The 15,429-nt window shown below is 48.5% G+C and overlaps 1 protein-coding gene across 5 annotated transcripts in view; it reads right to left on the reverse strand.

The window, feature by feature from the left end:
- The window catches only part of RAB11FIP3 (RAB11 family interacting protein 3), a 119,400-nt gene that overhangs the window by 38,511 nt on the left and 65,460 nt on the right, over nucleotides 1–15,429 (reverse strand). Inside the window, exon 1 of one of the 5 annotated variants that reach the window (XM_029048939.2) lies at nucleotides 13,777–14,011. The exons of the other annotated variants lie outside the window; for them this stretch is intronic. Coding sequence (XP_028904772.1) covers nucleotides 13,777–13,893 — 117 coding nt within the window. The 5' untranslated portion in view covers nucleotides 13,894–14,011. Of the gene's footprint in view, nucleotides 1–13,776; nucleotides 14,012–15,429 lie in introns of those variants that run through there. 5 annotated transcript variants of the gene reach the window in all.

Below are 15,429 nucleotides of genomic sequence, written 5' to 3' on the forward strand. Positions count from 1 at the left end.
AGGGAACTGAGGCACCGAGAAGTTAAGTGACTTGCCCAAAGTCACACAGCTGGCAAGTGGCAGAGCCGGGGTTTGAACCCATGACCTCTGACTCCAAAGCCCGTGCTCTTTCCAGTGAGCCACGCTGCTCCTTGACTGGCGGGGACTCTGCCCAACCTGATTTGCTTGGGTCCACCTCAGCACTAAGTACAGTGCCTGGCAAATAGTAGGTGCTTAACGAATGTCGTAATTATAATTATTATTATCATTGGCCCTCCAAAGGGCTAGACAAGAAGACCACTGTTAACGGGGACTTCCTCTGCAGGAGGCAACCTGGGAAATTCCAGGCTAGCAGGCCATCTAATTTTATTCTCGAGGTTCTTCGACTTTGATCTGTCGAAAAAGCCCCGGGTTCTTGAGCTTCTGGATCAGTGCTTAGTTCAGTGCCAGGCACATAGTAAGTGCTTAACCAATACCACACATTATTATTATTATTATTCCCCTTTATCAGCCCTTTTCTGTTTCTTTCTCTTTTTCTCCTCTCCTTTCTTCACCGCCTCCCCATAGAGTTCTCTTCCCCATCAGGGTCTCTTTCTGTTCTGGCCCATTCCCTGCCACTCCCATCCTCCCGCCCGATTCTACCACTCACTGTGCTGTTGCTTCTTTTTTTTAAAAATGGTATTTGTTAAGTACTTACTTTGTGCCAGGCACTGTTCTAAGAGCTGGGGTTAGCTAATCAGGGTTCAAAAAGCTAATCAGTCTAGATCCGGTCCATGTCCCATATGGAACTCATGTTCAATCTCCAAATGAGGGAAACTAAGGTCCAGAGAAGTAAAGTGGCTTAGTGGATAGAGCACAGGCCTGGGAGTCACGAGGTCATGGGTCCTAATCCAGGCTCTGCCACATGTCTGCTGTGACCTTGGGCAAGTCACTTCACTTCTCTAGGCCTCAGTTCCCTCATCTGTAAAATGGGGATTGAGAGTTTGAGTTCTTTGTGGAACAGGGACTGTACCCAACCTAATTAACTTGTTTCTACCTCAGTGCGTAGAACAGTGCTTGGCACATAGTAAGCACTTAACAAGAACCATAATTGTTATTGTAATTATAATTACTTGCCCCAGGTCCCACAGGAGATGAGTGATGGAGCCGAAATTAGAACGCAGGTCCTCTGACTCCAAGGCCCCTGCTGTATTCACTGAGCCCACCCTGCCAATGACGCTCCTCACCCACAGGCCTCAGGCGAAGGTTCTTCGGCAGGATACAGACCTGGGCCACCCAGCCCAGCTGACTTCCACTGCTTAAAGGCAGAGTTTAGGAAATGCAGAATAGTGGGATTTAGCATTATCAAGTGCTTAAAGGGTACAGTCCACTAGACTATAAGCTCGCTGTGGGCACAGAATGTGGCTGTTTATTGTTATATCGTCCTCTCCCAAGCTCTGCAGCCAGTAAGCGCTCAATAAGTACAACTGACTAACCGACGGATTACAAGTTCAAATGAATAGGTGACGCCGAAGGGAAGGGGAGTCAGAGAAATGAGGGCTAAATCTGGGAAGGCCTCTTGGAGGAGAGGAGATTTTAATAAGGTGGGGATTGTGGTGGCCGCTCAAGTAGGGATAGGGAGTTTGGGGTCAGAGGGAGGGAGTAGGAGAGGGGTTGGTGGCGAGACAGACGGAGACCTAGGTGCAGTGAGTAACCATTTATTTGTTACTCTCAGAGAAGTCACTTTCACAGATGAGGAAACTATGAAACTCATCAATAAATTGGAGATTCAAAACCTGTTCTCCCTCCTACTCAGACTGTGAGTCCCACGTGGGGCAGGGACTGTGTTCGACCTGATTATCTTGCATTTGCCCCAGTGCTTAGAACAGTGCTCGACACAGAGTAAGCATTTAACAAATACCCTAAGTAACTAAATCAAGAATCAGGTCGGATACGGTCCCCGTCCCACCCGAGGCTTCCGGTCTAAGAGGGTGGGTGGGGCGGGGGGGGGACGACGGGTGTCTCATTCCCTTTCACAGATGAGGAAATTGAGGTACAGAGAAGTTAAGTGACCTGCCCAAGGTTAGACAGCAGACCTGTGGCCTAGCTGGGGTTGGAACTGGGGTCTCCTGACTCTGCATCCTGGGCTCTTTCCACCAGGCCGGGCTGCCTCTTTGTCTTTTATTAGATATCGCATTTCCCCTACCTGCCCTCCCTGGCATCATTTGGCATTATTTCCTCAGATTGGAACCTGTTAAGCACTTGATATTCACCCTACCCTCAGCCTCACAGTTCTTAGGTCTGTAGCCTTACAATCTGCCATTTCCCCTATCTCTAATTTATTTCCTCTGCCTCCCCCTCTAGATTATCAGCTCTTTATGGGCAGGGATCATGTCTACCAAACTCTATTATATTGTACTGATGAAGGTATTTCATTCCCTCACTCATTCAATCATATTTATTGAGCTCTTACTGTGTGCAGAACACTGTATTGTATCTACCCCAGCGCTCAGTACAATGTCTGGCACATAGTGAGCACTTAAATACCATAAAAACGAAGAAAAAAAAATGGATGGGGCAGGATAGAGGTGAGGCAGCCAAGGTGGATAGAAAGTTCACTTCCCTGGCCATTTCCCACACCTTCCTCCCATTACCACTCCCAACCCCTCCCTCCACTCCCCCACCCCCCAAATCCCCCCCATTCTCTCTATCTCCAACACCCCAGGCCCCACCAGCTCTCAGTGCATGAAAATTTGCCCCGGGCACAAAAAAGCCTTAGTTACACCACTGCGGTCAGATCAAGGTCAGAAGACGTGGAAATGGAAAATCCTAAGTAAGTCATTAACAGCCAGCCAAAAGCTAAACTTTAATCTCAACAGGCTGGAGAGGAGACTTTTAAATGTTTTCAGGGGCCACAGAGACCCAGGTCTCAGATCTGAACACCACCGAATCCATGAGACCAGATGGAGTGTTCCAATTACCTTTGGTCTTCTGAAGTCTCCGAGGAACTGCGTGACCTAAGCGGAAAGGGGCCGGGCCCGGGAGCCCGAGGACCTGCGTTATAATCCTGGTTCTACCACTTGTCTGCTGTGTGACTCCAGATGAGTCGCTTCACTTTTCTGGGACTTGGTTTCCTCATCTGTAAAACGGGGATTCGTTACTCCTACTAAGACTGCGAGCTCCCTGTGGAAAAGGGACGGTTTCCAATCTGATTAACTCCACTGCTTAAAACACTGCTCGACAGTGAACGTTTATCAAATATAATAATGGTAATAGTCTCTAAACTGTAAGCTTCCTGTGGGCAAAGAACATGCCTTCCAACTCTGTTGTACTGTACTTCTCCCCTTAGTACAGTGCAGCAGCACGACCCAGTGGATAGAGCACGATCCTGGAAGTAAGAAAGACCAGAGCTCTAATTCCGACTCCACCACTATCTGTTGTGTGACCTTGGGGAAGTCACACAGTTATTTTATTATTCTATTTTATTAATGATGTGTATATATCTATAATTCTATTTATATTGACACCATGGATGCCTGTCTACTTATTTTTTATTTCATTGTATATCTCCCCTATTCTAGACTGTGAGCCCGTTGTTGGGATCGTCTCTGTTGCCGAATATGTTGTACTTTCCAGTAAGCGTGGTTGGGTCCTGCACACTCCATGGAAACCAACTCTTAACCGGCCTTACTCCATCTTGTTTTCATTCTCCATTTTGTATCAATCTATCCTTGTTTCCTAAATCGAGCTTCGGCCACACTCTTCCCCCGTTGCCAATTCGGTCACACCTTATAAAAACTGGGGCCGCACTTAATTGGAGCCTGTTTTTGGGGTGAAGAAACACGACACCCACCCCAGACTATAACTAGCCCCCTCTCCCACCTTTTGGGGATGAGGGTGAGCCCGCTTTTAGGGCCACAGACTAGGTCTGCCCTCAACCAAACGGATATGTATTAACATGGCAATAGAAATCATTTATGCCGTGTTGCTGAGACTTAATTTTTTTGTTGGATTCAACAAGATGCAGTCCGGCTGGGCCAAGCTGGATGAAAATGCCCCTCCCTCATGGGCAGGAGGGGGCCGGTTGGCCGCTTGTAATGGTGAGGGTCTTTCCGGCATCGTTACAAGAACTATCAGTAAATCAAAAGCCCTACTTGATAAACTGATCCTCTAGTGAGACAACTGAGTACGTTAGGAATAATTGCCTTCCACTTGATGAAGTCCTGGGGGCTTATTTTAATATCTGTTTCCCCCTCTAAGCTCACTGTGGACAGGGAATGTATCTACCAACTCTTCTATATTGTCTTCTCCCAAGTGCTCAGTACAGTGCTCTGCAAGCGGTACAGCGGAGAAACCAGAGGACCTGGGTTCTAGTGCTGACCACCACTCATCTGCTGTGTGACTTTGGGCAAGTCAGTTCACCTCTCTGGGACTCAGTTCCCTCCTCTGTAAACTGGGGATTAAGACTGTGAGCCCCCGTGGGAAGGGATTATGTCCAACCTGATTAGCTCGGACATACCCCAGCACTTAGTTCAGTGGCTGGCACAAAATAGGCGCTTAATGAACACCATTAAAAAAAAGTAAGCACTCAATAATTACCATGGATGATGTTTCTGGTGTTCTGCCCAAAAAAAGCCGACCTACTGACCTGTGCTGTCAGCATTTCGGCCCCGTTTTTAAGACTTGTCTGGTGTTCCAGAGATAAAGTCACTTCCACTGCCGCACAGGAAGAAGGAAATGTGATAAGGAGCGATGTGGCTTCCCAAAAGTGCTGGGTCTGAAAATCTCATTTCTTCATTTCTCCTTACCAATCAATCATTGATATTTATTGAGCCTTTATTTTGTGCAGAGAACTGAATTAAGCGCTTGGGAATGTACGAGTAGATGGAATTTGTAGACACGTTCCCTGCCCATGGTGAGCTTACAGCCTAGATAACTTACAATCTATTGTCAACTACTGCTCTGATTGGCAGGAGACTTTTAGGGCAATTATGGGGTGGAATGAGCTTAATCTGGGAGGGGTAGCTGGCCCCCCAACCCTCCTGTGGGCCAGGGAGGGGATGCCACATAGTCGGGGTACATCTGGAAAAACCCAGTGGTCCCTGTGGGCTGCTGGAAATGGAGTCAGTCCCTCCTCCACACCCAAACTGGGTCCAGTCGGTGACATTCGGGAAGCAGCATGGCCTAGTGGCAAGAGCCTGGGCTTGGGAGTTAGAAGGTTGTGGGTTCTAAACCCCGTCTGCCGCTCATCTTGTGTGTGACCTTGGGCAAGTCACTTGTATCAACAGCATGGCATAGTGAAAAGAGCAGGGGCTTGGGAGTTAGAGGTCATGGATTCTAATCCTGGCTCCGCCACTTGTCAGCTGTGAGTCTTTGGGGAAGTCACTTCACTTCTCTGTGCCTCAGTTACCTCATCTGTAAAATGGGGATTAAACTGTGAGCCCCATGTGGGACAACCTGATTACCTTGTGTCTACCCCAGCGCTTAGAAGAGTGCTTGGTACACAGTAAGCATTTAACAAATACCAACATTATCATTATTATCCACACCAGTGCTTAGTACAGTGTATGACACAAGGTAAGCGCTTAACAAATATCACAATTATTATGCTTATTATTACCTCTCTCCTCTGCAGTCTCACCTTTTATCCTGTCTCCTTTCCTCTCTTCTTGGATTTCCCCTGGACAGCCCAAATTTAATACATCCAAAACAGAACTTCTCATTTTCCCATCCAAATCTGGCCCTTCCACTGACTTGCCTAACACTGTAGACAGCAACGCCATCCTCCCTGTCTCACAGGTTCATCATCTTGGAGTTATTCTGGACTCATTTCTCTCATCAAAAGCCCTCATAATTCAGCCTGCTACCAAATCCTGTCAGTTCTGTCTTCACGACACATCTACCATCCGCCCCTTCCTCTCTGTCCAAACTGCTATCACACTGATCATATCCTGCCTTGACTACAGCATCAGTTTCCCTACTGACCTCCCTGCTTCCTATCTCTCACCTCTTCAGGGCTTACTTCACCCTGCTGCCTGGATTATTTTACTGAACAAAAAAAACCTGCTCAGACTATGCCTCTCCATTCCTCAAGAACCTCCAGCAATTGCCCTTCCACCTCCGTATCAAACAGAAGTGAATTTACCATTGACTTTAAACATTCCACGAGCTCCTCACCACCTACCTTACCTCTCTGATCTTCTACCACCCACAAAGAGCTTACAGTCACCAAATCTCTGCCATTTCCCCTATCTGAAATTTATTTTAATGTCTCTCTCCCTCTCTAGGCTGTGAGGGGCTTGTGGGCAGCCCCATCACCTTGCCTTTTACCTCACCTCCCTTCTCTTCTTCTACAGCCCAGCCCACACACTCTGTTCCTCTGGCACTATTCATTCATTCATTCAATAGTATTTATTGAGCGCTTACTATGTGCAGAGCACTGTACTAAGCGCTTGGAATGAACAAGTCGGCAACAGATACAGACAGTCCCTGCCGTTTGACGGGCTTACGGTCTAATCGGGGGAGACGGACAGACGAGAACAATGGCGATAAATAGAGTCAAGGGGAAGAACATCTCGTAAAAACAATGGCAACTAAATAGAATCAAGGCGATGTACATTTCATTAACAAAATAAATAGGGTAATGGAAATATATACAGTTGAGCGGACGAGTACAGTGCTGAGGGGATGGGAAGGGAGAGGGGGAGGAGCAGAGGGAAAGGGGGAAAAGAGGGTTTAGCTGCGGAGAGGTGGAGGGGGGTGGTAGAGGGAGTAGAGGGAGAAGAGGAGCTCATGACACCAACATTCTCACGGGCCCTCGTTCTCGCCCTCTCTGCCGCTGACTCCCGGCCCACGTCCTACCTCTGGCCTGGGATGGCCTCCCTACTCAAATCTGCCAAACAATCACACTTCCCCCTTTCAAATCCCTACTGAAAGCTCACCTCCTCCAAGAGGCCTTCCCAGACTAAGCCACTCTTTTCCTCCACATCACCTTGACTCACTCCCTTTGTTCTACCCCCCCTAAAGCACTTGTAAGAACTTAAATATAATAACAATAACAATAATAATAATTTGGCCAAAGGAGTGAGGCAGAAACCCTGTGGACCGGATGAGAAGCAGCGGCCCCTGTGCCAGGGAGTCCAAGGACTTGGGTTCTTGTCAGGGCTCTGCACTTACCTGCTGTGGGACCTCGGGCAAGTCACTTCACTGGGCCTCTGTTTCCCCAGCTGTAAAATGGGGATTCAAACTCTGGACTCTCTTCTACTTAAGACTGGGAGCCTTACCTGGGTCAGGACTGTGTCCAACCTGATTAACTTGTATCTATCTCAGTGCTTAGAGCACTGTTTGACCCACAAAGCTCTTAAATACCATAAAAGCCAACTATTTTTCTCATTATTAAGCTCTAGTGTACAATAATATTATATATAATGTATTATTTTTTCATCTAGACTATATGCTCAAAGTGGGCAGAGAATTCATTCATTCAATCGTATTTCTTGAGCGCTTACTGTGCTAAGCGTTTGGGAGAGTACAATACAGCAAAAAACATTCCCTGCCCACGACAGAGTTACAGACGGAGGATGTGTCTCCCGACTCAGCTGTATTGTCCTTTCCAAGCGCTTAATCCAGCACTCCGCAGAGTAAGTGCTCAATAAAGACCATTGATAGACTGATCGCTCGTTGATAATAACGAGGTAAGTCCCGGCTGACAGAGGGAAGGTTCACTACTGGCTGTCGTGTCCGACCCAGAGCGACGCCACGGACACATCTCTCCCAGAACGTCCCACCTCCGTCCGCAAACGTTCTGATAGCGGATCTGTAGAATTTTCTTGGTCAAAATCTGGAAGCGGTTTACCGTCGCCTCCTTCTGCCCAGTAAACCTGAGTCTCCACCCTCGACTTTCTCCCGTGTCGCTGCCGCCAGCACGGGGGAGTTTGGACTTGTAGCAGATTGCCTTCCACTCGCTAGCCACTGCCCAAGTTAGGAATGGAATGGGTATGTCTCTGCTTGACTTTCCCTCCCATAGTCGAGACTGGTAGAGGACTGGAAATGCTCCAGGTGTGACCCTGAAAGGAAGGGGAAGCCCTGGCTTCTAGTAATTGGAAGTGGAACTGGAAATCCCCAGAAGAGCTGCCAAGAGAGAATCTGGAGGTTAAGGAGCCACTTTTCCCCCTCGGAAATGAGACCCCGGGTCTCCCCGGCCATGGTCTTTGGGGGACTTGGCTTTGATCGAGAAAGCATCGCCACAAAACCACTGGTCGGAGACTCTCTTTTCTAGCCAGGGCCCGCCTTCAGTAATGGTTCTTGGGATTCAGGGAGAGTTGTCCCCTGGCTGGGACTGCTGACTTCCTCTTTAACTGTACAGATGGATCAGTCCATGTCGAAAAAGGTTTTAAGGAGGCTTCCTGGGGCATGGACCCCCATTCTTGCCTTACAGAAACCAGGCCCAAGAAAGATTGTGACATCTCTCCTGCCCAGAATTACTGAATCAGTGTTGTCTAGTGAAAAGACCCCAAGCCTGAGAATCAAAGGACCTGGGTTCTAATCGTAACTCTGCCACTTACTTGCTGTGTGACCTTGAGCAAGTCACTTCACTTCTCTGTCCTCAGTTCCCTCATCTGAAAAATGGGGATTAAAACTGTGAGCCCCTGGACATTAACCAACCTGATAATCTTGTATTCACTCATTGACGTATTTATTGAGCACTTACTGTGTGCAGAGCACTGTACTAAGCACTTGGGAAAGTACCATACAACAATCGACCCCAGTGCTTACTACAGTGCCTGGCAGAAAATAAGCGCTTAACACATACCGTTTGTTTTTTTCTTAAAAAAAAAAAAAAGGCACACGAGGGTGGCTTGTGTTCGTCGAACAGAATAGTTCTGAGATCCCCATGACAGAGTCCAACTCCACGGTGCTATTGTGAGGATGCCCAGGGCAACAACCATTCCTTTTGGTCTACGGGACGCATGGCTGCTTCCAGGAATTCACCCGGCCCCAGGTACGCTGGGGCGGAACGGATTCCTGAGGAAGAGAAAATCAAGCCCCAATCCACTTGCCCCAGATAGCAGCAGCCACTGCCTTCCCCTTCCCCCCGGGTGGTCCGGGATCCCCGTAAGCCCACTTGCTCCTGCCGCAGGGTCACGATGCTGCGCTTCCTAGGTCTGAAAGCGTTTAGTCCGAGTTACATTTTATAATAACAATAGTCGTGCTATTTATAAAGTGCTCTTTGTGGGCCGAGCACTGTCCAAAGGGCTGGGATAAATACAAGATTGTCGGGTCCCACATGGGGCTCACGGTCTAATTTGGAGGGAGGACGGGTAATGAAATCCCCATTTTGCAGACGAGGGAACTGAGGTAGAGAAAAATGAAGTGACTTGCCCACAGTCACACAGCAGAGAAGTGGAGGAGTTGGTATTAGAACCCAGGTCCTCAGGCTCCCAGTTCTGGGCTCTTTCCACTAGAACATGCTGCTTTGCTTTTAACCTGCCTGGAGCGTCCCAAAAAATGGCTTCTGGCAAAAGTAAATCATTCTGGTCTACCACAGAGGTGAAGAAATCAAACGGGTCAGGCCAGATCGCCCAATGCTATATTAAAGGTGACTCCAGTATTCTCCACTTATTTCCTGAGACACTTAGCAACACCAGTGTACAAAACAGAAGGGAAAGATGGGAAACAGGGGGGCCTAGTGGAAAGAGCATGGGCCTGGGAGCCGGAGGTCCTTGGTTCTACTCCCGGCTCTGCCACTTGCCTGCTGTGTGACTGGTCAAGTCACTTCACTGTTCCCTCATCTGCAAAATGGTGATTCAATCCCTGCTCTCCTTCCTACTTAGACTCTGAGCTCCATGTAGGACCCGATTAGCTTGTATCTACCCCAGTACCGTAAGTGCAGGGCCTGGCACATAGTGAGCACTTAACAGATACCACAATTACAGGATCTGGGCATCATAGCCTGCCGGCTAAGATTCCTCAGGGTAAAAGTTGACCTCTTCTTCCATTTCGAGGTGGCTCATATTGAATAGAGGTGACCAAATTGCAATGTTTTCCATGCGGTGCAGGATGACTAGGGGTAGATAGACATTTATTGATCATCAATGTGTTAGGAGCTGGGAATCACTTAGAAGGCTACGAGAAAAGACATTATAAGGCTTAACAGCAATGACAGTAGCGAGTACTGTCCGCCCTGATTCAGACGCCTGTAACCTTGGCGATAGCCTTGACATATCTCTCTCACTCAGCCCAAACGTCCGATCTGTCACCAGATCCTGTCGGTTCAACCATCACAACGTCACTAAAATCGGCCCTTTCCTCTCCGTCCAAACTGTCACCACTTTAATTCTACCACTTATCCAATCTGCTCCCTTTATTCATCCCCCCTCCCGGCACCACAGCCCTTACGTACATATCTGTCATTTGTTTATTTATATTAAGGTCTAACTTAATAATGTTGGTATTTGTTAAGCACTTACTATGTGCAGAGCACTGTTCTAAGCGCTGGAGTAGACACAAGGGAATCAGGTTGTCCCACGTGGGGCTCACAGTCTTAATCCCCATTTTACAGATGAGGTAACTGAGGCACCGAGAAGTTAAGTGACTTGCCCAAAGTCACACAGCTGACAAGTGGCTGAGCTGGGATACAAACCCATGACCTCTGACTCCAAAGCCCGTGCTCCTTCCACTGAACCACACTGCTTCCCCTCGAGACTGCAAGCTTGTTGTGGGTAGGGAATATCTCTATTTATCGTTCTCCTGTACTTTCTCAAGCACTTAGTAGAACGCTCTGCACACGGTAAGTGCTCAATAAATATAACTGAATGAATGCATATCCCACTTGATTACTGCATCGGCCTCCTCGCTGGCCTCTCTGCTCCCTGACTCTCCTCCACTCCAGTCCATACTTAATAATAATTTTGGTATTTGTTAAGCATTTACTGTGTGCCAGGTATTATACTAAGGCTTGTGGTGGATACGCGCAAACCGGTTTGGGCACAGTCCTTGTCCTACGTGGGGTTTGCAGTCTCAATCCCCATTTTAGAGATGAAGTAACTGAGGCCCAGAGAAGTGAAGTGACTTGCCCAAGGTCACAGAGCAGGCAAGTGGCGGAGCCAGGATTAGAACCCATGACCTTCCGACTCCCAGGCCCGGGCTCTATCCTTTATGGCACGCATACTTCACTCTGCTGCCTGGGTCATTTTTCTGAAAAATCTCCAATGGTTGCTCTCCTCCTCCTCGGACACCCCTCATCATTGGACGTTCATGCAGTTGATCACCTGTCCCCCTCCCTCCCTTACCTTACTGATTTCCTACCACAGTGCGGCCCGCACACTTTGCTCCTCTGAAGCCAACCCACTCAGTGAACCTCAATCTTGTCTATCCCGCCATCAACCCCATGCCCACGTTTTCCCTCGGGCCTGGAATTTCCTACCTCTTCATACCTCTCTGCCTTCAAAACCCTTTGAAAAATCCCATCTCCTCCAAGATCCTTTCCCAGATTACACTCTTCGGTTCCCCTATCCCCCCCCAACCTCACAGTGACTATGAATTTGGCTGTGTACCCCTTAAGCAACTCGATACTCACCCCAGCTCAACACTCTACTAATCTCTACTCCTCATCTACTGAAATGTTTGTCTCCCCATGTAGATTGAAAGCTCACTGTGGGCAGGGACCAGGTCTACCACCTCTAAACACTCAGCATAGTTCCCTGCACACAGTATTGGCGGCTTATTCTGTGCTGTGCTAAGTTGTGTGTTACATAAGGAGCTAATCAGACCAGACACTGGCCCTGCTCCCCTCAAGGCTCACAATCTAAGCAGCAGGGAAAGTAATAATAATAATAATAATAATAATATTGGTATTTGTTAAGCGCTTACTATGTGCCGAGCACTGTTCTAAGCGCTGGGGTAGACATAGGGGAATCAGGTTGTCCCACGTGGGGCTCACAGTCTTAATCCCCATTTTACAGATGAGGGAACTGAGGCACAGAGAAGTTAAGTGACTTGCCCACAGTCACACAGCCGACAAGTGGCAGAGCTGGGATTCGAACTCATGAGCCCTGACTCCAAAGCCCGTGCTCTTTCCACTGAGCCACGCTGCTTCTCAAGTAGAGATCCCCCATTTTACAGAAGAGGAAACTGAGGCCCAGAGAGGCTATGCAGCCTGCCCAAAGTCACCCAGCAGGCCGGTGGCAAAGTTGGAACGAGAATCTGAGACTCCAGAGACCCAGACCTGTGCTCTTCCCACTAAGCCCCGCTGCTTCCCAGCATAAAGCCGGGGCCCTGCCAGCCCTGAAGAGCTACGAGCCAAATCAGTCAACCAATCGTATTTATTGAGATCTTACTATGTGCAGAGCACTGGACTAAACGCTTGGGAGAATACAACACAACACAATCGGCAGATACGTTCCCTGTCCCTAATGAGCTTATAGTCTAGGGGGGAGCTAGACGTTACTACAAATAAATGACGGTTATGCACCTAAGTGCCATGTGGCTGAGGGAGGCGTAAATAAAGGGTGCAAATCCAAGTGCAAGGGTGAAGCAGAAGGGAGAGGGTGGAGGGGAAATGAGGGCTTAGACGAGGAAGGCCTCTTGGAGAGGATGTGCTTTTAATAGGCCAAATGAAAGTTTTCAAAGTTCAAAAAATCTAGGGAAGATGGTTTTTTGGTACTATTTATGCTCTCCATTTCCTGAAAGGGTTTCTTCAGCCTACTTACATTACTGTAGTATTTTGAGGGTCGAATTTAGTCTTTTACTGATAAATTTGGCAGGTAAGGTGATGCCCCCAGGAAGTGAGACAGCTGCCATTTGGCATGCTGGGCCTGGTATTCCCAATCCGGCCCTTCTGGCTCTGGGAAACACCAAGGGGCCAGGTGAGCCCCCTCTGACACGGGGGCGGGGGGAACCCACCCCTCCAGTCTGGCTCTGAGCCAGGGGTTAGCATGCCTGTCGCTCAGCCCACTGCTGCAGCACCCCACCCAAAGCCCGGAACACGGATTCTACACATCGCCGGCCTTCCGCAAGATCCGGTTTGGGATGCTCCCCGTCTCTTTTGCTTGTGGTTACCAAATTCGCCTCGCTCTGGGCTGATCATCATAACAATAATCATAACTGTGGTATTTGTTAAGTGCCTACTAGGTGCACATTCAAATGCACATTCGAGAACATCAGGCCCCATGTGGAGTTCGCAGTCTATGTAGAAGGGAGAACAGGGATTGGAACCCCATGTGACAGATGAAGGAATTGAGGCCAGGAGACTGATTTTTCATTTATTTCTTACGGTATTCGCTATACGATTGCTAGGTGCCGGGCACTGTTCTAAACCCTGGGGTAAGTACAAGCTAATCAGGTTAGACAAAGTCCATCTCCCATATGGACTCACAGTCTTAATCCCCATTTTACAGATGAGGTAACTGGGGCCCAAAGAAGCAAGGTGACTTCCTCAAGGTCACACAAGCAGACAAGTGGCGGGGTCGGGATTAGAACCCAGATCCTTCTGACTCCCAGGTCTGTGCTCTATCCACTAGGTCACCCAGCAGCAGGCAAGTAGCGGAACCAGGATATTTAATTTAGAAGAATTGAGTTAGGCTGTCCTTTCTGACTTTATTGCAACTAAACGTCACTGAGGCAATGCCGATTCGACCCTCCCACCACTCCTCCCTTCCAAAGTAAACAGGAACACCAGAGCCTAGCAGCACTGTAAAAATGGGCAAAAAGATCCTTCGGAGTCAAAGTGAGCCCTTTCAGGAAATTGAGGAGTGGAGCGGAACACCTGTCTCAAAGCAACAGGTGCGATTTCCAGTCCGGGTTCTTGTGAGTTCTTACCTGGAACCGGAGGGAACTGTCTGTGGGATTTGGGTTCGGCATGCCGGGGGCCGGCTTGGATCTCGCCTCGTCCGTGGCTCCTCCGCACAAAACGGGAGTGTTCACCTGAAGGCACATCCGGCCCTTCCAAAGACCTCTTTCTAATCCTCTCCCAGACACGCTCTGTTAGCCTTCCAGCTCCATCCCGCCGACCCAGGGACGAGGAGGAGGAGGAGGGGGGAAGCAAAGTTCAGGAAGTGTTCCATGCCGGGATTCTACCAGCGATCCCCAAGTCTCGCAACAGAGCAGCTGTTGTTCTTTCCCTTCTGGCCTTCCCGATAAGGACGAGGGGGAGAGAACGCCCATCTCTCGGCCATCGTCCCTTAGGGCGGCTCTTCTCTCCCACGGGGAATGGGGAGGGCAGTTGGAGGGGGCAGGGACAGGAGAGGGCGGGTGACCAGGAAATGGAAGGCGAAAACAAGTCATCGGGGCCGTCAATATAACCCGCTTCGCAGCTCCTTGGGGGTGGGGATCAGGTGCGCCGCCCCAAGTGTCTAGTACAGCGTTCTGTCCGCAGTAGGCATTCAGATCAATCAATTCAAGGGAATGAATGATTGTATCTTTCTTCACCGCTTGCCTTCTCCTCCTCTTCTCACCTACCCCCTCCAACTGTCCCTGAGAATCCTGCTTCCCATAGCTTTCATGCATTCATTCAGTCGTATTTATTGAGCTCTTACTGTATGCAGGACACTGTGCTAAGAGCTTGGGAGAGTACAATACAACAATAAACAGTACCCTCTTCATTTCTGCCCTGTGGGCTCTCTCCACTTTGCAGTTTTAATCAATCAATGGGCAATCAACCTCACCGGGCCAAGTTTTCTCATCTAAAAATAGGGGTAAAATATCTGCTGGTGGAAAATGCCTGGGCTTGGGAGGCAGAGGACGTGGGTTCTAATCCTGTCAGTTGCCTGCTGTGAGACCTTAGGCAAGTACTTTATTTGCCTGAACTCAGTTTTCCCATCTGTAAAATGGGGATTCAAACTCAGACTGCGAGTCCCATGCGGGACAGGGACCGTGTCTGAACTGATTAACTTGGATCTACCCCGGCACTTAGAACAGTGCAGGTCACTTAGTAAGCACTTAAATACCATAATGATAAACTGCTCCTCCTTCGCAGATTGTGAGTGGGGGACTGGGTTCAATCTGATGATCCTGCAATCACCCCAGTGTCTGACATGGACGTGCTTAATAAATAGCATAATAATGCTTTTCACGGTCTTCATTCAGCACAGATCATGAGCCATTATTACCAGGTAACCAGGAGAAGATGCAATCATCAAAAACAGTGAAGAAATCTGCCTGAATTGGTCAGTGCAGTTTAACTCCACTGAGGTGTGCAAAAAACCCTAGAAACATCATTTTTCCAAATTCAGGGTTTAATGACAAACTTCTGATTCTCACCAACTTGTATTAGAAATGCATTTTTCTTTGTTTAAGTCTCTCTTTTCTTTAAAGCTGTCTTTACTTGGGTTTCTGCCACGTTACCCTTCAGGTTTATTATAAATCTTGGGGGAAGCAACATGGCTTAGTGGGAAAAGCATGAGCTTGGAAGTCAGAGGACCTAGGTTCTAATCCTAGCTCTGCCGAGCCCATCACTGGGCAAGGATTGTCTCT

This window comes from Ornithorhynchus anatinus, chromosome 21, assembly GCF_004115215.2.
Source record: "Ornithorhynchus anatinus isolate Pmale09 chromosome 21, mOrnAna1.pri.v4, whole genome shotgun sequence".
NCBI classification, from domain to species: domain Eukaryota; kingdom Metazoa; phylum Chordata; class Mammalia; order Monotremata; family Ornithorhynchidae; genus Ornithorhynchus; species Ornithorhynchus anatinus.